Genomic DNA, 22,189 nt, shown 5'->3' with positions numbered 1-22,189 from the left:
CACAGGAAAATCAGTGGTTAATCCTGACTCGGGGGATCTTGGAAGGCATATCATGAGCAGGACTAAGAAGGATAACCAGGATGTAAACAGGCAAAGAGGAAGACATTTATGCACAAAGTCTAGAGGGGTGGGGAGCCTAAGGGATTCTATATAGAGAATGGGCCAGATGAGGGGGCTTGGAATGTTAACGGGGGAATGTGAAGATTAGTGTTATGCAATAAATGTTTAAGAAAGATAGTCTTTAACTGCACTGCATGAGATAGGTAGAAGCAGGGAGAGTTTAGAAACAGGGGCAACCATTGGGAGGCAATGATAAATGATGATGGAGATTTTCTCTTGGGTGGGGACAAAATCCTATGTTGTATGGAGTTAATTCTAGAAGCAAATAGATGACTACCTATGAGTTATTAATAGTCATTATGAATTATTAGATACTATGTGATGAGGTCGAACTGTTTTATTTTATTTTATTATTTTATTGTAGTAAGAGTACTTAACCTGAGATCCATCCTCTTAACAGATTTTTAACTGTACAGTGCAGTTTTAGGGATAATGTTGTATAGCAGATTACTAGAACTTATTCATCTTAAACATTTGAGACTTTATGTCTGTTGGTTAATAACTCCCATTTCCCTCTTCCCCTGGCCCCTGGCAACCACATTTCTTCTTTCTGATTCTATGAGTTTGACTATTTCAGGTATTTTATGTACGTGGACTCATGCAGTATTTGTCCTTCTGTGACTGATTTATTTCACTTAGCATAATGTCCTCAAGGTCCATCCATATTGCCATATATGACAGGATTTCATTCCTTTTTTAAAGCTGAATAATATTCTATTGTATGTATATGCCGCATTTTCTTTATCTACTCATCTGTTGATGGATGTTTAGGTTGCTTCTATATCTTGACTATTGTGAATAGTGCTGCAATGAAGATGAAGTTTTAATATCTCTTTGAGATCCTGAATTCAGTTCTTTGGGTAAATATCCAGAAGTAGGATTGCTGGATTATATGTTAGTCCAGTTTTACTTCTTTTTTGAAAGATCTCCATACCATTTCCCATAATGGCTGCATCATTTTGCATTCCCATTAACAGTGGAATTATTTTTAATTGCAGTAGTAATTATTTAAGTAACTTTATTATCTAGCCTGTAGGACCAGATGTGATTTGAAAGTTGTTACTCCCAAGGGATGTTAGGAAAAGATGCCAAAGAGAGAGACACCGAAACTCCAACATCTTACTATTAGACTTAATATCTTTGGACTTGAAAGATTTGTAAAACTGATTGCTACTAGAAAAATACTGAATTAGAAATCTACATTTTATAAAAGAGTTCAACCAAAAATAAGACAAATGAAATAAGAATTCAAAATGTGGTGAAAAGTAAAAACTTATATTAAGTATAAAATGAAAAAAAATAGATGTTTATTATTTTCAGTATTAAAGTTTATAATTTTCAGTATTAAAGGAAATAATGGAGAAGATCATTTGGAAGAGAGTGTATACTTTCCTTTTTTCTGTTTTACTGAATTCATTATCATTTAGCAGTACTCTGCTGAACAGTTAGTATATTATCTGATTAAAGTGATTTTACTAAAGTGTGAATAAAGCTTAAGTATGATGTATTGGCTTTATAAAAAGGAATTGCTGTACCCAGTTACATCTCTAGTTGGTGGAATATTTTCTCTTCACAGAGAAAAATACTGTGAAAGCAGGTGTTCTTTATTCCCTTAACTAGTCTCCCAGGAAATAAATCACATGGAGTTAAAGACAGCTGTACATTGCCCGTTGCTTCTTAACCTTTGCGAGCAGTGCCTACGAGGAATAGTTAAAATACGACTGGAGCAAAGCAGGAGCGCATTCTGCAAGCCAGTTATGTTCCAGAGAAGCAAAAATAGAATTATGTAGCATCTTTGCCACCTGATAGCCATTCATTCAAAGATTCATTCATTCATTCATTCATTCATTCATTCATTCAACCAATCAGTTTTTGCAAGGTACTTTCTACTGGTAAGATTTTAGGGTGATAATTAATGATACCCTCTCTTCAATCTCTATATTTAGAATCAACACAGAAATAAGACAGAGTATTCAAATAGACAGCAATCTGAATATCAGCTTTATTACTGTTAAAGCTTTTTAGAAGACGGGGCCTAGATCTGTAACGAAATAGGTTTCTTATAACTCCTATTCCCTGAGTCAAGTGTGTTCACTCACAGCTGCAGCTCTCCCATCTTGATGTACAACTGAGAACAGGTTTCTTTGAAAAGAGAGTTAAGAAGAGCTGAGCCAGTCTTGCTCAATTCCATTTCCCAAAGTCACCAATCATTCCTCTTTTCCTTTGTGGACCAGGGGTTAAGTGACCTTTCCAAAGTCTCTGAAAGTTAACTTCATGGGCCAACATATGAATTCAGGGAGGTATAAAATGGTTTCTCCAATCACCCACTATGTGCCAGACATTGTGTTATGTGCTAGTGAGGCTGTGTTGGAAAGACAAGGCAGGCTCTCTGTCCTTGATGTTGTCTGTTGTTGCCTATAATCTTATTGGAGAAATTGGTCATATACTTGGATATGGGGCAGTAAATAATAAGTGCCAATTTTTGTTTAGCCTTAACTTGGAAAGGGACCAGTCTTCTACTGCTTGTTTGGCTAGTGCACAAGGATGATCAAACTTGGGTTTCAAACAAGTGGTAGAGTTCAGTTAGGTAGAAAGAAGGGAGGGCAGGGGTGAGGGTGAGAACTTGGGCATACCTGAGTCATTATGGCTCTTCAAGGCTTGTTTTTCTGACAAAGTCTCCAAAGGCATCTGTAGAGTTGACCTTTAATACACAACAATTAATCACATTTATAAAACCAAAACCAAAACTAATCAAACAAAAAACAAACCAAAAAACCAGTGAAATCCATATTTTACCAGGAAGGGTGGGGATGGGGAGAGAGAAAGCAAAACGGTGAAAGGTGGGAGAGATGTTCAAAATTGCTCTCTCCAACCCAACCACATTTATATTACCCTCCTTCCCTTCCACAGAGCACAGTTTCATTCATTCATTCATTCATTTAAATTCAATTAATTAACATGTAATGTATTATTTGTTTCAGAGGTAGAGTCCAGAGACTCATCAGTCTTATATAATACCCAGTGCTCATTACATCAGTCTTATATAATACCCAGTGCTCATTACATCAAACGCCCACCCCCTTCCCCTTCAGCAACCCTCAGTTTGATTCCTATGATTAAGAGTCTCTTATGGTTTGTCTCTCTCTCTGATTTTGTCTTGTTTTATTTTTTTCTCTTTTCCTCTATGATCCTCTTGTTTTGTTTCTTAAATTCCACATACGAGTGAGATCAAATGATAATCACAGAGCCCAGTTTTAAGTAGTCCCTAATAGATAGGGCTGTGCACAGATTGGTATGGATGGGGTCAGGGTAGAAGAAGTAACTGACCATAGTCTATGAATTTTTTTTCTCTTGAAACACTTGCTTTTCTCCAGAAATCTACCCCCTCTATACTTAAAATAATTCCTTACCTGGTTAGATGGAAAATTATACTTACTCTTATCCTGAAATGTCTATATATATTTATATATTTATAATGCATAGTTATTTTATCTTTCAAATCTGTGATCTAAGCATTTGGCAAGTCCAATGTGATTGACCTTATTGAAATGAGATTTCCAGATAGACGCTTCTTGTTCTGCTGTCCCTTGTGCTAAGGTTCCTCTCCTTGTTACCTTTAGGGGACTATGCTTGTTTGGGTTGGTAAAGGATATTGAGTGGAGAAAAGGTATTGATTTACATTCCATTAATAAAAAGCAGTTTAAATATCTCTTAACTGCTAAGCTGAAGATGGGTACAGATACGACCCAAAATTTCTTTGTTATATCTCAGCATTTTATTGTCAATTTGGTTGAGTCACTATGAATAAAAGCAACTAACAACAACAACAAGAACAACAACAACAACAACATTTAACTAGTCTTTTGACTTTGAGGCACTAAAATCTAAAATTAGATAGTGAATTAAAAGTTAAATTTTTTTATTGGCTATAATCTTGAAATTTGAAGAATATTCTTATAATTTCATACACATTTAATTAGTGATGAAGAATTACACTAATGAAAATGAGTGCTCAGTTAAAATTAAGCCACTAAGTGGATCCTGACACACATGGAACTTAATTTTCCTGAAGGTTTTACTGAGAAAAGTTATTGGAATACTAGTTAAAGACCCAGAGGGGAAAAAGTAAAATGAAGAACTATAAGGACATGTAAAAAGAATTGAGACTGTTCATCCCAGGTCAACAACAAAAACAACAACAACAACAAAAGCAAAGGAAAAATCCAAAGTAGCCATCTGCAAATAATGCTCATGTAAGTATTTGCATTTTGGAGAAGAGTTGTTCTCCATGTCTAGTGAGTGCAAACCCGACTAAAATCCTTCATAATTCTACCAAGCAGGGGTCAGATTAAACTCACTTTGGAATTTATTGCAGGCTTACATTGCTCTACAATGATTGACAAAGAGGTAGGCAGCAGCAGTCAGTTAGACTCCAACTTCGACTTGAGCAAGGTGGGTAATAATACATGTTTATTCACCTAACTCTGGTGATCAAGAAGTAAACAGCTTTCAGTGTACAAAATAACTTTTGATCCCTTTGAGTTCACCTTACCTTGGACCTTTCACTTGAATCTGCTGTGGCAAACTCGTATTTTTAATACCCAAGAATAATATGAGAAATGTAAAATAATTTTTCTTCAAGATTGATTTGTATAAATTATCTTAAAATTCAATAGAATAAAACAGAATTTTCTTTTTCTTATTATGTTATGTTAATCACCATACATTACATCATTAGTTTTTGATGTAGTGTTCCATGATTCATTGTTTGCATATAACACCCAAGCTCCATGCAATATATGCCCTCCTTAATATCCATCACAGGGCTAACCCATCTCCCACCCTCCTCCCCTCTAGAACCCTCAGTTTGTTTCTCAGAGTCCACAGTCTCTCATGGTTCATCTCCCCTTCTGATTCCCACCCCCTTCATTTTTCCTTTCCTGCTATCTTCTTCTTCTTTTTTTTTTTTTTAACATATAATGTATTATTTGTTTCAGAGGTACAGGTCTGTGATTCAACAGTCTTATGCAATTCACAGTGCTCACCATAGCACATACCCTCCCCAATGTCTATTTTCTTCCCATACCCCTATATTTTTAGAATATACTGGGTAAGGAGAGCTTTCTCATTCTTTGTCTATGTTTGCAAAGTGAAATAGGGAATGAAACAGTTTGTTAAGTAATTCAAGCACCGTCAGCCTCTTTCATGTGAAATGTCTAGTAAATTGATATAAATGACCTTTTGTTTCGAGTTATCATGATGTTTGTCTCAGCTCTGCACAACATGTATTTGTACTCTTACGTACAGCATGCTCAGTATGCCTATGCTGGTATAACCAGCCACTGATCTTTCCCTTCTTCACCCTTGTCTCCCTCAATGCCACTCCTATCTCTTTCTCTTTCCCAACATAGTATCTCCACATTATGAGACTGAATTAAAGATGTTATAGAAAGGCTTAACTATCCTAGTTAAGCATAATGGAAAGATGACTCAAAACAAGTATTTGCTTATTTTTAAGCTCATACCGTGAACAAACTAAAAGCTGAATAATAATGATAGAAATAGTAATGATTTCCGGTATTTTCTTGTGTTATTTTCTTCAGATTGATACTCAATGAATCTTTATTCATGCAACAAAAATTGAACAATTGTCTACTCTGTGCCAGGCACTGATGTTGGCCCTGGAAGTGCACCAGTGTACAAAGCAGACCTAATACTTTGCCCACATGAAATTTGCTTTCCAGTAGGATAAGGCAGGCAAAAATAAGACACTGGGTGATACGTTAGGAGGCAATGACTTCTATAAAGGAAGAACAGATAGAGCAGTGGGAGGCACATTATTTTAAATAAGAGGGTCAATGTACATCTCTCCAAGAAGATGGATGACATTTGAGCAGACCTGAAGGCATCTTCTTCTTTTAAAGATTTATTTATTTGAGAGAGAGAGAGAGGGAGAGAGCACAAGTGGGAGGGACAGAGGGAAAGGAAGAGAGAATCTCCAGCACTCTCTGCACTGAGCACAAAGCCTGACACAGGGCTTGATCTCATGACCCTGAGATCAACACTGGAGCCAAAACCAAGAGCCAGACGCTTAACCAGCTGAGCCACACAGGCACCCCTTGAAAGAATCTTTAAATTTTGAACTTTAAATTCAAAATTTGACATGAATTTCTTTCTTAAAACTTAAATTTGTATTACTTAAAGCATAGATGAAAAGAAAGGGTGAATTCTTTTATTAAAGAAAAATCTACCAAAGGAAAGGATATTTTATTTATCTTTGTTATCTCCAGGTGCTTCAGTGATATTATTCTGGAGGTTTCTTCCTTTTACCATTCAGACATGTATCTAGCCCTTTTGCTAAGTGGAGGGCCTGGGGACATTTGTCCATGTATTTCTAGAGCCTAGTGTGGGATTTGGTACATGGTAGGAGTTCATTGAGTTTTTGACCTGAATGTCTAAGCAGTCTTCTTGGCACATATATTTTTATTAAACACATAGGGACCATGTCATGATAGAGGTCCTTTACTTAGTAGAATTCATATTTATATATCCTTTGGTTACTTTTCCTGATGTTGTATGAGTGTACAGGCTTCTCTTTCTTAAGGTTTCCTTTGTACTTTCAGCATTCAAAGTATTCAAGGGCTCTGGCAGTAAGCACTTAAATTATCCCTTAATGTTACAATCTAATTCCTAGGCTATGGACCTCTTTCTGCTAGAACAAGGCTACTAAAATATCTTACAATAGTCACAAGGTGATTTCTTTTGGACTCATTGCAATGAAATAGCATTTGGGGAACTATTAGCTAGAAGAGGATATTCCAAATAATAGGTCTTTGTTCAGAGTTCCTCTATCAATTCATAGATAAGTCAATTGGCACTCATCATTTTAAACTCATCAGAGGCCCATGTAGTTAAGTGGAATATAAAGGACACTATAGGCAATAAGCAGAAGCCTTGTAACAATATAATGTGTAGTGAGAAAGAGGATTGGAAGATCTATAAAAGCTGCCAAAAAGAACAAAAGATATAATTAAAGGATCAAAAAGACATATTGAACACAGTCTCAGGGACTATTTCAGGCAACAGTAAATGTCTCCTCAAATATATCTTTAAAAGACTGAAAGCAAAGTAGAAATCTAGTCCCGTGGAGAGAGAAAGAAAAATGCCAAATGGAACTGTAGGAACAGGCTAACAAGAATTGGATTTGCTTATGTTAATTTTTACCTTTCCTTAAAATAATTAGATGGTGTCTAACCCAGAGATCAGACAATTTGAAATTCTTAGATAAGAAGAGAAAAGAAAAAAAAAGTAAAAAAGTAAACATGATATTTTAGGCACGGATGGCTTAGAGTAGGGTAGATAAACTGGTGTAAAGAAAACAGTTGAAATTTGTAGTTCGTACTCATTTTGCCAAGTAGGTGCAGTTATTTTAGGTTCTATCAAAGTTACATATTATTTAGGAAAATGTTTTCTTTCCTCCTTCCATTTTGTGAAAGCGTGTAGGTTACACATGACTTCCTCAAGAACAGAAAATAATACCTTTAGGAGAAAATACTTTTTTGACAGTGAATTTTCATTACTTGGACCAAAGAGCTTCACCTAGTAAAACATGTCAGAGATACCTAGGGAATTTTCCCATTAAAAATACCCCTACTGAGAACCATCACTGTAGACATTTGATTAGCTTGTAACAATCTTTAGCAATACACTAAACATTATCACTCTTAATTTCTAAAATCATCAACCTCTGTCTTAAATTGTAAGTAAACAATAGTGGGCAAGTTAAAATAAAATGCAAAATAAGAAAATCATGCTATAAGAAGAAATGACATGCTAAGTTGATTTCCTGTATACAGAAGCAGAATTCAGAACTTGTCATCACTCATACTACGTTAATTACATATTGTGGTTTCCTTTGTTCTGAGTAAATCCAAAAGCTTTTTTTTAAATTAAAATTTAATTTAGGTAACATACACTGTATTATTAGTTTCAGGGGTAGAACTTAGTGATTCATCAGTTGCAGATAACACCCAGTGCTCATTACATTAAGTGCCCTCCTTAATGCCCATCATCCAGTTACCCCAACCCCCCCACCCATCTCCTGTCCAGAAACTCTCAGTTTGTTCCCTATAGTTAAGAGTCCCTCTCTGTTTTCATCTTATTTTATTTTTTCTTCCCTTCCTCTATGTTCATCTGTTTTGTTTCTTAAATTCCAAAAGCTTTTTCAGCTTAGTTGCTGAGAAGATAAACCATAACTACTTAAAGATAAAGTATCAAGCTTGAGATCTCGAACACTAGTTCCAAGTCTCTACATAAAACAAAACTATCTCAAAGATTATTTGATAAGCCAAGTAAAGGACAAAATTCTTTTGGTTAACTCTGCCTGTGGACACACACATATGCACTCGCACATAGAAACACATATAAAGTGTGCAGTCCAGCACTTTATTCAATCTTTCTCAGAAATATAAATTTGAAGTCCATGCATTGTGCCTCTGACTTAAAAAAAAAAGAACTTTCCTATTGAGATGAGTATCTTAAACATATTAATTTTAATAGGAAATACTAAATTATTTTGGTGTGTAAATGTAAGTTCATGTATATGCGTACCTACACATAAACAATATTTAGGCACAGGATACATTGGTTTAAAGATGATCAAGCACTACTTTATACATTAAAGAGCAATCGTTCCAATCCCAAGAGATTTGTGTGGTTTGTACCTAAAAGAGGCATTGTATTTCTACAGAGAAGACTACTACAGAAAAATAATCAGGTTTTTCCATGTTAACACTGGAAAAGCTGAGTGCATGTTGCAAAGCTAAAGGAGCGTAGTAACAAAGGTCTAGAAATCACTTACTGAGTTTCTGCTGTATACCAAGGTTGGGGTGTGTGTGTGTGTGTGTGTGTGTCTGTTTGGTGGGAGTGGGGGTGGATGGCAGGCGTATGAAAGGATTAGGCACTATGAGTCCAGTCCTAAAAATGTGAGAGAAAGAGAGAATTCCTATGTTTCTCTTTAATGGCTGCACTTAATCTTTGTAGAAAGAAGAGCACACTGATCTCCCTTACTCCAACAATTTCAACTCCTGGCCGAATGTATTTCATATCCCTACCCATTCACCCTAACCCCTGAGTATTTTAAAGGAAATGTCAGATATCATAGTATTTTATCCTTAAGTATTTCACTGTATATCTTTTTTAAAAAGAACTTTAAATATAAGCACAATGCCATCTTCAATCTTAAAAAATTTCACCAAAAATTAATAAAATTTCCTCAATTCTTACAGAGATGTTTTTCTTTATAGTTATTTTTAAAGACCATATTCCACTTATTTTGCCCTGTAGTTTTTGCAGAGTCTATATTTTGCCTCCTAAAGTGTAGTTTAACATATTTCTCTCTTCCCTGACTTTTATGGAAATTGAGATTTGACATAAATTGTTTCAACAATAGAATTTAGTGTATTTTTGAAGAGTGGCTGATGCCTGTTTCTTAGATAAGTTTCTCTCATTGTCCCTCTTCTTAGCCAAGAATTTTATAGAAGTTGTTCAAAGATTAGTATGGTGAAGTTATAAATTCAGAATGCCTCGTACTCTAAAGAGAGAACCAGGCATGGATATAATGAACTCTACTAAAAAATGTAATGTGATCTATTTTTAGATGTTTCATAGTGCTTGCTTTTGTATCAGTGTTAATAGAGTGATAAAATTTCAACTTCTTTATGATCATAAAGCTGGTGTGGAGGGGCAGCCCTTGGGACAACTCCATCAAACACAAGAGCTCTCTGGAACACAATTTGATGGATAATCTTTAAGATTCCTTCTAGCTCTAAACCTCAGAGTGATGATGAGCTGTATGGTACAATACACAATGTTTTTGCAAACTCATGAACTTCCCTTAAAGCTTTACTTGAGCAAAGCTGTGGAATATTAAGGGGGAAAAGATAGACACATAGCATTTCAGGTCAACTGAAGTATTTCTGGATTGTCAGTAATTCTACAAGTAGACGTAAAATAGACAATGTATCAACATGCTTCGGTTCCTCTTTCAAGCAAAACAAAATAAAACACCTACCCGTGACAAGAGCCATACATCTGAAGAAAAGTGACAAGGAGCAGGGGAGAAACTCCAAATATAGGCAGTATGGTTTCATCATATATTCTGGACATTTATTTAATGAGTTCGTGTATTGTATCTTTGGACAGTTTTCAACTAGTTGTGCCTCATATTTTGTATTCTGCTAAGATTCACGCATCTGTTTCTTTAGGCACAGACAGCACACATTGTCCTGGAAGATGGAACTAAAGTGAAAGGTTACTCCTTTGGCCATCCATCCTCTGTCGCTGGTGAAGTGGTTTTTAACACTGGCCTGGGAGGGTGAGTAATGCTCCTGCTCCAAGGTTTTCTTCTTCCTGTGTGTAGAGGAATAGCTAGATGATCTTACTCATGGTGGGGAGCTGAAATCATCACATCATAATAAGACTACATATTGTCCGGATATTGCACTGTGCTTTTAAGTAGACTTTTCCAGCATAGATACAAACTCCTCTCTGCTGTGGTAAGTGAAAGAGAACTTGGACACTGGTATTCCCCTGAAAATAAAGCATAACATTAATTCTAGAAACCTAGAGCCCGAGGATGCAGGTCATATGAGATTGCTAAATGGTTTCTGTCAGGGAAGGTATGGATCTGATTAAGGTAAAAACTGGAGCAAGGCAAAGGATGGATAGCACACTCCAGTACCACCCCTTTGGCGAAGTTAAGAATCAACCTTGCACATCTGATATGAAGTACTATAAGGAGCTGAGAAAGTTCTTAGGTACTCTGTGTAATTTCACACAAGAGGAAGAAAGGTGAAATAACAAATCCATTTATTGTCTTAAAGTAATCAAAGGGAGAGCAGGTTCACAGATCTGATATTTTCAAAATTTATCAATCGAGACCTAATTCAGTGTTTAAGATCTGCTAATAGATGTACAGCAACAAAGATCAGAGCTGCTGCAGAAATCACGTAGCTGTTCTTATCAGCCAACAAATGTTTGTTCACTGGGAACCAGGAGGCTGAAGTTCTGGTCTAATTTTCAATGATAACAGATTATGTGATATTGAGAAAATCACTTAACCTTTCTGAATCCTAGTTTCCACTATAAAAATGAGGGGCCTGGATTAGACAGTAATTTATAGTTGGGATTAAAAAAATTTATGAGTCCTTTAAAAAATATGACTGGATCGTTTCAAGACGTTTCCCTTAGAGATTCAGTGCACTAAACTTCTTTAGAGTATTTGATAAATTCTTTAGGAAAATTCAGTTAACCTTATAAAGACAAGGAGATGTTGGGTTAACTGATATTGAAGTTATCGACTGACCAAACTTCCATTATATTATTAATATACATTCTCCTCCAAACTCTTGGCTCTCTGTTGGAAACGAAGAATATTAGGGGGGTTTTAAAATAGTTCCACTGGTGAGAACGTTAAATTACTGCGTTTGAAAGCTGTTTGCAAAGTTTTGCTTCATCAGGCAATTATTTAAGCTTTTCGACAGCACTAATTACTAGCTATGTTAATATACCTGCCAACAAACAACTGTTTAATAGAGATCAGAATGATGGAGGGCACTAGAGTTTTCTTCTCTGTGATAGATTATGGGTAATAAATCTTGTCACATCACAAAAGTCAAACAGGACCTGATGGATTAATTTGCTTCTAACACTGCGGTTCTCTAGGACAAGCTGTATTTATTCACTTACCGGAGAGAGTATTATAAGCATATGTTTAAAGGGAATGGCCAGTTCTTTTATGGAGAGAAAGGAAAGTAAAATTAAATTAATTAAAGATGTTTTTGAGGTAGGAAAAGGCTTTCATTAATAAGATTAGTCCACAGACCCTATTTTCCACTGAGAACTGTTGCTTTCATTCGTTGTATGGCTCACCCAATAAGGTGGTTGATAATTAAAGGGGTTATTTTGTTTTTCATCTTCAAGAAATGCATTTATATTATGTGTAAGCCTTGGTTAAAAAATTATCAGTTCCTGACAGGTAAGAGGCATCTGAGAAATTAGCTGATGGAGGTGTGGATAAATATTACAGCACTCTAGTCACCTCAGGGGTTTGCTGAGCTGAAAGACTAAGTGTTTTGTTGACAAAGGTAGTTCTGGGAGGAGTTTGTCTGGATGGGGTTGAAGAATTTATGTTGACTAATGCCTGAGTTGAACTTTATTGGTTTCAAGGTTGTTGATTCTGTTGCCCTCAGCACCTAAATTCATTACCAGTAGTAATCCATAAGAAAGATTTGGTTTAACTCTTTCTGCGGAAAGTGAAAATGTGAGCGGGGGTGGGTAGGGGCATGAGAGGGGTGGGGGGAAATCTCATTTGCACTGTATACCAGTGCATGGAATAAAGATAACTCCTGGTATTCACTGAAATAATGTTTCTTAATATTAAGAATAAGAGTGATATATATGCATACATATATATATCATAAAATTGAGGATATATGTGTTTTTAACTTTAAAATGAAGACCTAATGCCTTTCTCCCTAATTCTACATCAGTACTTTAAAATAGTTATTTGGAATCTTTTGATTTAGAAGTCAGAAGTGCTTCAGGTCAATTTTTGTGGGATTGGTTTTTTTTCTAAGTAGATAACTCTCAAACTTATATACTTCTTTAATAAATTCATAAACTTATATACTTCTTTCTAAAATCAACTATATTGAGTAATTCTTTCATAGACTATATGTATTCTTTTTTGTTGTTGTTGTTAAAGATTTTATTTATTTGACAGAGAAAGACACAGCGAGAGAGGGAACACAAACAGGGGGAGTGGGAGAGGGAGAAGCAGGCTTCTGCCAAGCAGGGAGCCCGACGCGGGGCTCCATCCCAGGACCCTGGGATCATGACCTGAGTGAAGGCAGATGCTTAACGACTGAGCCACCCAGGTGCCCCGAATATATGTATTCTTATTTTTCCCCTTCTCCAGACTTTAAAATAAAAACCTATGGCCTTTATGTTATTGGGTAATTCTGCCACAGAAATTAACTCAGTCATTTTATTTTATTTATTTATTTATTTTTAAAGATTTTATTTATTTGACAGAGAGAGACACAGCGAGAGAGGGAACACAAGCAGGGGGAGTGGGAGAGGGAGAAGCAGGCTTCCCACCGAGCAGGGAGCCTGATGCTGGGCTCGATCCCAGGACCCTGGGACCATGACCTGAGCCGAAGGCAGACGCTTAACGACTGAGCCACCCAGGCGCCCCTAACTCAGTCATTTTAAATGTTGAATGAATTTTAATAAACATAGACACCCATGCAGTCACCAGTGATGTAATCAGGATACTCTTCAGTTTCCTAAAAGATATTTTTAAAAAACTTAAAATTTTTTGACAATTAATATTTTGGTGAAACCGGCAGCCCTTAATAGTAAATATCAGTTTGGATTCCTGTCTGGTAGGCAAGGGGAAACTTCAGGACACCTGAAAACTTTAAATAGAGCAATCTTTTAGAAAATCAGACTCTGTGAAGGAATTTTTTAAGGAATTAAAAAGTTTAAGAAGTTGAGGGAATGAAAATTATATGAGAATATGCCTTAGTACTTATGAGTCAGTTTAAGTTAAAAGCAGAATCAGACCCATAAATACAGAGAACAAACTGGTGGTTGCCAGAGGGAAGGGGGAGGGAGGGATGGACAAAATGGGGGAAAGGGAGTGGAAAGTACAGGCTTCCAGTTATGGAATGAATAAGTCACAGGAATAAAGAGTACCACAGAGGAAATACGGTGATACTGTAATAATAGTCTTGTATCATGACAGCTGGGAGCTACGCTTGTGGAGAACAGAGCATAACATATAGAGAAGTTGAATCACTACGTTTTATGCCTAAAACTAATGGACCATTGTGTGTCAGCTGTACTCAAATGAAAAAAAAAATTTTTTTTTAGAAGTCAGTTTGTCTTTTCATATCCGTCATATGATGGGATACGTTTTCATATTCTATCATAAAATTTCTTGAGATTTGCTAAAATCTAGACACAGCCTTATAAGATTTTAATCTCATGTTCTCTCATTTTCAAGGATTCAATAATTAAGAGCATGTATGTAGATTATAGTTTTGTAGTTACATACATTTTTTGTTGGTAATATTTTGGCATCTTTACTCAGGTACCCGGAAGCTCTTACCGACCCTGCCTACAAGGGACAGATTCTCACCATGGCCAATCCCATTATTGGGAACGGTGGAGCCCCTGACACCGCTGCACTGGATAAGCTGGGACTTAGCAAATATTTGGAGTCTGATGGAATTAAGGTAGTGCCAGTGATGACTCTTTAAAAAGTCTCAATTTGGGGCACCTGGCTGGCTCCGTCGCTGGAGCATGAGACTCTTGATCTCAGGGTTGTGAGTTTGAGCCCCACGTTGGGCATGAAGCCTACTTTAAAAAATGAATCAAAAGTCTCAGTTGGAGGGGGGAATAGTTGATTTACTTTTAAGAATCTAGGATGGGCAAAGTTTCTCCTCAATACTGTAGTACAACCCATTAAATTTGTGCTCTCGACCTTATTCCTACGTATTATGAGAATTTTTAACATGACATTATTTTGAATTTCATTTTTCATGGCACTTTGCATTTGTTCTTAATGCCTGAAACTTGACTTGATTTGGAAAGATGTTGTTATAAGTCTAAATGACAAGTAAGCTACAAGAAATGGTGATGTATTACCTTTTAAAAGGTCTTTAGTAATCAACTCTGTATCAACTATTTGCTTTTAATCTTACCCTATTTAGAGGATGAATAAAAGATAGCTTCTATGCCAGTCTAAAAGTAAACACATTAAAATTTCCTAATCAAGATAAATTTGGATACTATTAGGAATGTGGGCCATATAAACAATTAAAAAATGTATACTCCAAATTCATCACTCTATTTTTGAATGTCTTGGACTGAACATGTAGCTTAATTCTATTTCTCACAATTTTCCCAATATATCCCAGTCTCCTTTAAATGTAGATTAAAAATTATTTATTCTTCATGTACATGAAGCAACTAATTATTAATTAGATTATTGGTAAATGCCATGGAGAAAAAGTACCAGGGTGCTGAGATGGGGGACCTAGCTTAGTCACAGGATTCGGCAAATGGGGTAAGACTATTCCTTGACATGGTAATTAAGATAACAATGATATATTTTAAGAGAAAAATGTTGATCATCTTTTTTCTTCAAGTCTCCAGAATTTTGAGCCTTGAATCAGTGGATATAATAAAGCTTTTTTTTTTTCAAAATTCCAAATGGACTCGTAAGACAAGTCACAGGAGTTGGATAATATTTTGTAGTCACCCCAACTCCCTGTCTTTCTAGGTTGCAGGTTTGCTGGTGCTGAATTATAGCAATGACTATCACCACTGGCTGGCTACCAAGAGTCTTGGGCAGTGGCTACAGGAAGAAAAGGTGAGAAATATGCAGGCTGACCTGTCTGGACCAATTCTCTTCTAAACACCGAGGGCCACATATTTTTAGTTTAATCTGTTAGGTGGCACTCACACAGGCTTGGTAGCATTTCTCTTTGGGGAAAAGACCTAAAGAACATCTTAGAATTTTTTATTTTCTTGAACCACTTAATTTTCCCATCCCCTTATATCCACGATTGTGATATGTAACTTGAGTCATGGGTACATGGACCAGCTTTACCATTAACTAGCTGTGTGATTTTGTGCAGATCATGTAATCATATCATATTTTCTAAATCTTTAACTTTTATGAGGATAAACAGATTACAATTAAGTTTCTTTTGGTTTAAACATTATGACTCTATGACACATAATTAGATATAATCTTATTTGAAGTAGTAATTGAAGGGGGTTATAAACCTTATCTTATACTTTCCTTAGTTTAAGTATTATTTTTCTAATCAAATAAGAAGATTCCTTTGGTTTGAATGTCAGACGTACTTTAAGTTAAGGGACCTGCTATATTTGGCTTCATCTCCAGTGTTGCTGGTGTTTTCTGTTGCTGCAGAGCCTCTAACTGACAGAATATTATTCTAAGAAAGCTCTGCCACACCAATGAGCATCTACCTATTGGGGCTAAATGTTGCTCCTTTCTGACAAATCCAGAAATCTTGATTTTGGCTTCCTGGGTTTCATACTTTCTAAATTTTAAAGGGAAGAAGAAGGTATCTAGATCATCTCCTGAATCATTACTATTTCATTCTCAACTATTATCCAAATTTACCTCCATTACCTAGACAGCTAATTTTTGTAATGGTCATTTAGGAGACCTTCACTTTAATGTTTCCTTTGTGTCACTAGGCAACGGGTATTACAGCTGCTCTGCGTCAGAACCAATGATCTGAGTATAAACTTAATCCATGACTTGTTAGTTTGTTTTTGAAATGTGCTTTGAATTTTCTTTCATGATCACAGACACGTAGAGTAGAATAGGGTCTAAGATAGGGGCCTCTGGGGTGGCTCAATTGGTTAAACATCTGCCTTCATCTGAGGTCATGACCCCAGGGTCCTAGGATTAAGTCCCACGTCAGGCTCCATGCTCAGCAGGGAGTCTGCTTCTCCCTCTGTCCCTCCCCCCACTCATTCTCTCAATCTCTTTCTCTCTCTCTCTCAGTCTCTCTCAAATAAATACATAAAATCTTAAAAAAAAAAAAGAGGGTCTAAGATAGTAACGAGTTCACCTCCTTCTGTGTACAGGTGAGGTAAGACTCCTTGCTCAAACATCACTCAGATAAATGGTAGAAAAAAGAAATTAGAACCTGTTTTGCTGCTTCCTAACTCATTGTCCTTTTATTTTACCACATCTGTCTCTATCCAAACTACTCAGAGAAAGGAAAACAAATGGTGGTATTGCCTGATTTCCTAATCAGATGGGCAAATCTTATAACAGCCTGACTACTTAACAAGCATCCTCAGAAAAATGTGTTGAGTGTCTAGTAGGTAGCCAGAACATTTGGCTCAAAGTGTGGCTTTGCATATTATTTACATATCATTGCTTACGAAATTCACAAATTCCATTATTTATATATATAAAAATACATGTAATGTATATAAATATGTAACATTACCTATTTAACATCCTGTGTAAAAAGAAACAAAACTGTAGCAGAAGATTGATGTTCAGAATTTCTCATCCTTTATTCTAAGGCAGGGCCTGGGTATTAAAAGTCCTGTTCCCAACTGGAACAGCAATTTACTGTGTTCTGACAACACAGTCACCCTGGGTCAGAGAAAAGAAGGAGTAGGGAAATTATTTACTGCTCAAGAAGATAGATGATGCTAAGTTTATAACTTGAAAACAATATGCTGGATCTAATTTCCTCCAATTTCACTGTCACAACAAATTCTTTTCCTTATAGGTCCCTGCAATTTATGGAGTGGATACAAGAATGCTGACCAAAATAATTCGGGATAAGGTATGATCATCATCTTTAGCCAACTCTGTTTCTCCCTCCCTCCCTCATTCCCTCCTTCCCTCTTTCTCTCTCTCTCTCTGTATATATATATATACTATACTCCCTATAAATTAAAAAATATAATATATATTCAATTTTTTCTCAGTGCTTGAGGAATCCAACAATATGTGAAAGAACAAATCTGACCAATTTCTGTCATTTGGACCTCTGTCATCTTGTTTTACTATTTCTGATGTAATTTTCAAGACTGAGTACTCGATTGGGATGTTTGTTGCTGAATGGACTTGAGATTAATTCACTTGGCAGCAGATTATTGAGTGCTCACTGTTTGTTCCCTCTGCCAGCGAGTCGTGACAGGGTTAGTGAGACCGGTGGAGAAGGTAACCAGGTGCATAACAATTTTGCCTTAATTGACTACTCATCTGCTGAAAGAGGCAAACCAGGAAGTGTGCAGCACTGGTGCTGTTATTTGTTTAGTCTTCTTGAAGGGGTTATTTGTGAAATTAATGAGTTGTATTTCATGGGTGTGTCTAATGAGCCCTGCATACGTTACGTCAGTTATATAGTCTTTCTTGAGACTGTACCAATGACCAAGGTGATGAAAGATAAGTTTATCTTTTGCTTGCATATCTGATTACTGAACCGTCTGACCTCTCCTTTTAAGATTGTCTCAGCCATCTGCTTGCTTCTCTTCTGGTTGTAAGTGGAATGCACTATTATTTTTTTTTCCTATACAAAACCTTCTTATTCTAGACCAGAAAGAAACTTTACCTCACTAATGTTAACTAAATTCCCCAAGTGACACTAAAGTTTTGCACTGAATTATATTACATAAAAAAAGGATGGGGTACCTGGGTGGCTCATTGTGTTGGTTAAGCATGTGCCTTCGGCTCCTGTCATGACCCCGGGGGAAATTCCTGCTCGGCAGGAAGTCTGCTTCTCCCTCTGCCCCTCCCCCACTCAGGCTCTTTCCTTGTTTCTCAAATAAATCAAATCTTTTTTTTTTTAAAAAGGAAAAAAAGAAATGATACACTTTCCAAAGTGAAATAGACTCTTCAAGAAAATCTGCTGTAGACTCCTTGTTAGAATGTATATTGACATAGGATCTCTGCAAACAGAACAGCTTTCTGAAAAGAACTTTTTTTGAAAGTGAGGCACGGCCACACACCCATGACCAGAAGGAAGACAGAGTTTACACAGTCCTTCCACTCTACTTCTGATTTTATTTCCTCCTCCATAATTTTCCTGAGAATAGATGTTAATGAGAATGACGTGCTGGTACTTTCTGTCCTCACTCATTCCCACGTGACTACTTTCCCTAAGGAATACATTTCAGAAGGAAACAAAGGCTTCTTTCTCTTTCCTTCAATGCAGTGATTTCCTTGGAGAAAGGCAAATCAATGACTTTATCTTGACCCCCCCCACCCACAAAGTCTTGGTTACTAAATGTGATATGCTATTTTTGTAAATAGATAAAGCTAGACTTACTAACAAGACATAGCTAATAATAAGAAAACATTTGCCATGTTCAGGCTAGCAAGGCTAATTTGTGAAAACTTTACAGAGGTCTAAACATTTTTTAAAGTTCAGGGTCTTAGGGACAGCTGGACATTAACAAATCCAAAGCAGTGAACATGTTCAATGCTACTTCTCAAAGGCTCTGACTTATATAGCATTTCACATCATTTTGTAAATGAATTTTACTATCATAATATAATTAATTCTCCTTCTTTTCAGTTTTCTGCAATTTTTAGATTTCTTATTTTCTTCTCAAAAGATTGTTTTGTCCATATCTCCACTCAACTATCTTTAGGTCATATGCACTAAGGGAATAGGTACCCTAAATGCTCTAATTTGCACCAGCCTGGAACTTGGAAACTTGAATTCTGATGCCTTTTTGAATTGCTTATTCCAGGTGCCAGTCTCAGCCCTAAAAAAAAAAAAAAAAAAAAAAAAATGAATTGTACTTCCCAGGGTGTTTCTTAGACTGTACCATGCAAATTATTTCATCTTTCCAGATTAAGATGAGGAACTTCTGCTGATGGTTATAAGTAGTTATAAAGACATTGAGATCTTGGAGCAGCCGTTTAAGTCCCTGTGAATGGATCCTGTCAGCACCTTGACTATTGCTACCTTTTAACTGTCTAATTTTTTTCTTTGATAGGGTACCATGCTTGGGAAGATTGAATTTGAAGGTCAGTCTGTGGATTTCGTGGATCCAAATAAGCAGAATTTGATTGCTGAGGTTTCAACCAAGGTGAGAGATTTCCCTTCACATTTTGTAGTTTTATTTTTTATAATACCAAAATCTTCACGTAGGCCGAGATCATCATCCTGAAATACCAGAGTTGAGGGGAAAAAAAGATCTCATAGCTGCTAAAATATATATTACAAATCAGTGCCTTTAAAGTTAGTAACTTCTACTTGCTGCAATCCATCATCAATCAGAATGACTATGGAGAACAACATTTCATGAAGAATTCCAGCTGTGAGAACTTTGGGGCACCAGGGCCTTTCCTTAAGAAAATGTTATTAAAAGTCAGAAAATTGCCTAATAGCATGTCAGCCTCAGAGAAAACACACGTTGATATTATCTGGTATTCCTATTCCTATACCTATTCATATGGAAATGAGGACCAGGATGATGGGGCCCTGATGATCAGTACTGACCTTGAATGCTGATGCAGGACACAGCATGCGTTCACAGGATGTTGAAGCATAAGAAATAGGAGTTGTTAAAGACAGTGAATGTTAAATTAGATATGTAATTGCTTGTATATTTTGAATCTGATCATGCCATATGCAATATTCCCTTGTTTTTAATTCTAAAATTTGTCCATTCAAATGGCATGGAACTATTTTAAATCCTGTAGTTGTTTCTAGACATTCCCCTGTGAAGTGATTCATTTGAGACACAGCATGAAAAAAGGCTATTTTTCCTTTTAGAATTGAGAACTACCTTGGGGGCTTAGTGCAGCATTTTACACATGTGAGGAACATTGACCTAGAGAAATTCACCTTAAAAGGAATTCTGTGGTAATAAGGTTGAAAACAGTGCATAATACATTTCCTCTCTTCAAGAGTCATAATGCAAATTCATATGTTCACGTGTCTGTGAGGTTGTGCTTAAAATTGCTGTCATTCTCTATGGAGAGTATAAAATGTATTTCTGTAGAGACCAGCAAAAAGGAGGCTGTCTGTATTTTTATCTACATCAAATCAAGAGAGAGATTGCAATAGTGAAAACTGACCCTGTTTCTTAATGCTAGCACAATTAAATAATTTCGTTGTAGCTGTGATAAAATGCATATTTGTATCAGATTATATTTTTCTGTGAGTTTTGTTTGGATATGGTTGATAACTTAATTCATTGTCTTATAATTGCAATTTGATGTAGCTACAACTAGATGGTAATGTTGCTTTATTTTATAGGAGAAGCCTAAGGTTAAAAATAAATCTGTACTTTTTCAAATTATCTGATGAAATTATCTGTAGAATTTATGGATCAGCTCAGCAGTAATTTCCCCAGATCATGGAAGGAATGGGGCACTTTTTCTCTAGGATAGTTAGCAGGAAAAAAAAATGTGACAAACTTTACACATATATTTTTTTCAAGTATAGTCTAAGGATTATGATTTCCCATTCTATAGAGTTTGTGGAGAGTGGAGAATAGATGTTTCACTTAAAGTAAAATGCTCTTTCAAATATCCAGGTTGCAACTTTCATCTAAAACCTTTTGGAAACATTGAAATCATCCTAAATTCAGAATATACTAGGTAACTCTCAAAGCTGTAATCAGTGTGGGCACCCAGGCTTCTAGGCTTTCTCTCCGTTTCTATTATTTCTCCTTTTATGACTTTGGGAAACTGCTTCCTGGGTAAATGCCTGTGAAAATGGATCTGACTCCAAGCAGTGCTTAAGATGTAGGTAATGATTATGATATGCTCGGGGATCCTTTTATGAAGTCTACCATTTAAATGCAAATGATTGCAAAATAACCTAAAGAGTCCAGTGGTCTACACTAGCTTAGCAATCCTCTGACTCTCACACTGATTTTACCCATTAGCCCCACTGCAGAAGCCTAATGCACAACAGCTCTGCCCCATCCAAACTTTATTGCAAGTTGAGGATCAAGCGGTATTTAAAGCATGATGTATCTATCACCACATCTGCCTAGTGCTGAATCAGGCAATAATACTTGAAAATTCCATTGCCACTGGTTGTTAATGAGGCAAAACATGGGAGAGATTATTGTTAACTATGGAAGCAACCAATTTCTAAGGGATCATTGTTATTACTGTAATCAACATTTTATATAAAACAGCAAAGTACTCTTTCCCTCATAAAAAAGATAAAGTTTGTGGCACTCGCTGTGCCTTATAAATTGATTGTTAACTGCCAGTCACTCCCTAGTAGTTAGCAATCAATCCGTCACCAATATAAGTGCAAAGCATCCTCAGACGTGTTTATGATATTGGGATGTTGCTCAAGGCTGGTACTTCCCTCTCACTCTCTGCTTGTTAAAATGGCAGGATGTCAAGGTGTATGGCAAAGGAAACCCCACGAAAGTGGTAGCCGTAGACTGCGGGATTAAAAACAATGTAATTCGCCTACTAGTAAAGGTAAGTAATTTGTTACATCTCAAGGGTGAG

The 22,189-nt window shown here is 36.3% G+C and overlaps 1 protein-coding gene across 1 annotated transcript in view; it reads left to right on the top strand.

Annotated features, from left to right (window-relative positions):
• The window catches only part of CPS1 (carbamoyl-phosphate synthase 1), a 120,730-nt gene that overhangs the window by 11,624 nt on the left and 86,917 nt on the right, over positions 1 to 22,189 (top strand). The window contains exons 2-7 of the mRNA XM_028112173.2: positions 10,386 to 10,495; positions 14,279 to 14,423; positions 15,473 to 15,562; positions 17,481 to 17,537; positions 19,702 to 19,794; positions 22,070 to 22,159. Of these exons, the coding sequence (XP_027967974.1) occupies positions 10,386 to 10,495; positions 14,279 to 14,423; positions 15,473 to 15,562; positions 17,481 to 17,537; positions 19,702 to 19,794; positions 22,070 to 22,159 (585 nt within the window). The remainder of the gene's footprint in view (positions 1 to 10,385; positions 10,496 to 14,278; positions 14,424 to 15,472; positions 15,563 to 17,480; positions 17,538 to 19,701; positions 19,795 to 22,069; positions 22,160 to 22,189) is intronic.

This window comes from Eumetopias jubatus, unplaced genomic scaffold (genome assembly GCF_037043125.1).
Source record: "Eumetopias jubatus isolate StellerSeaLion01/CBP00866 unplaced genomic scaffold, mEumJub1_p1.0 scaffold_3, whole genome shotgun sequence".
Lineage (NCBI taxonomy): Eukaryota > Metazoa > Chordata > Mammalia > Carnivora > Otariidae > Eumetopias > Eumetopias jubatus.
This window is presented reverse-complemented; position numbering and strand designations above follow the sequence as displayed.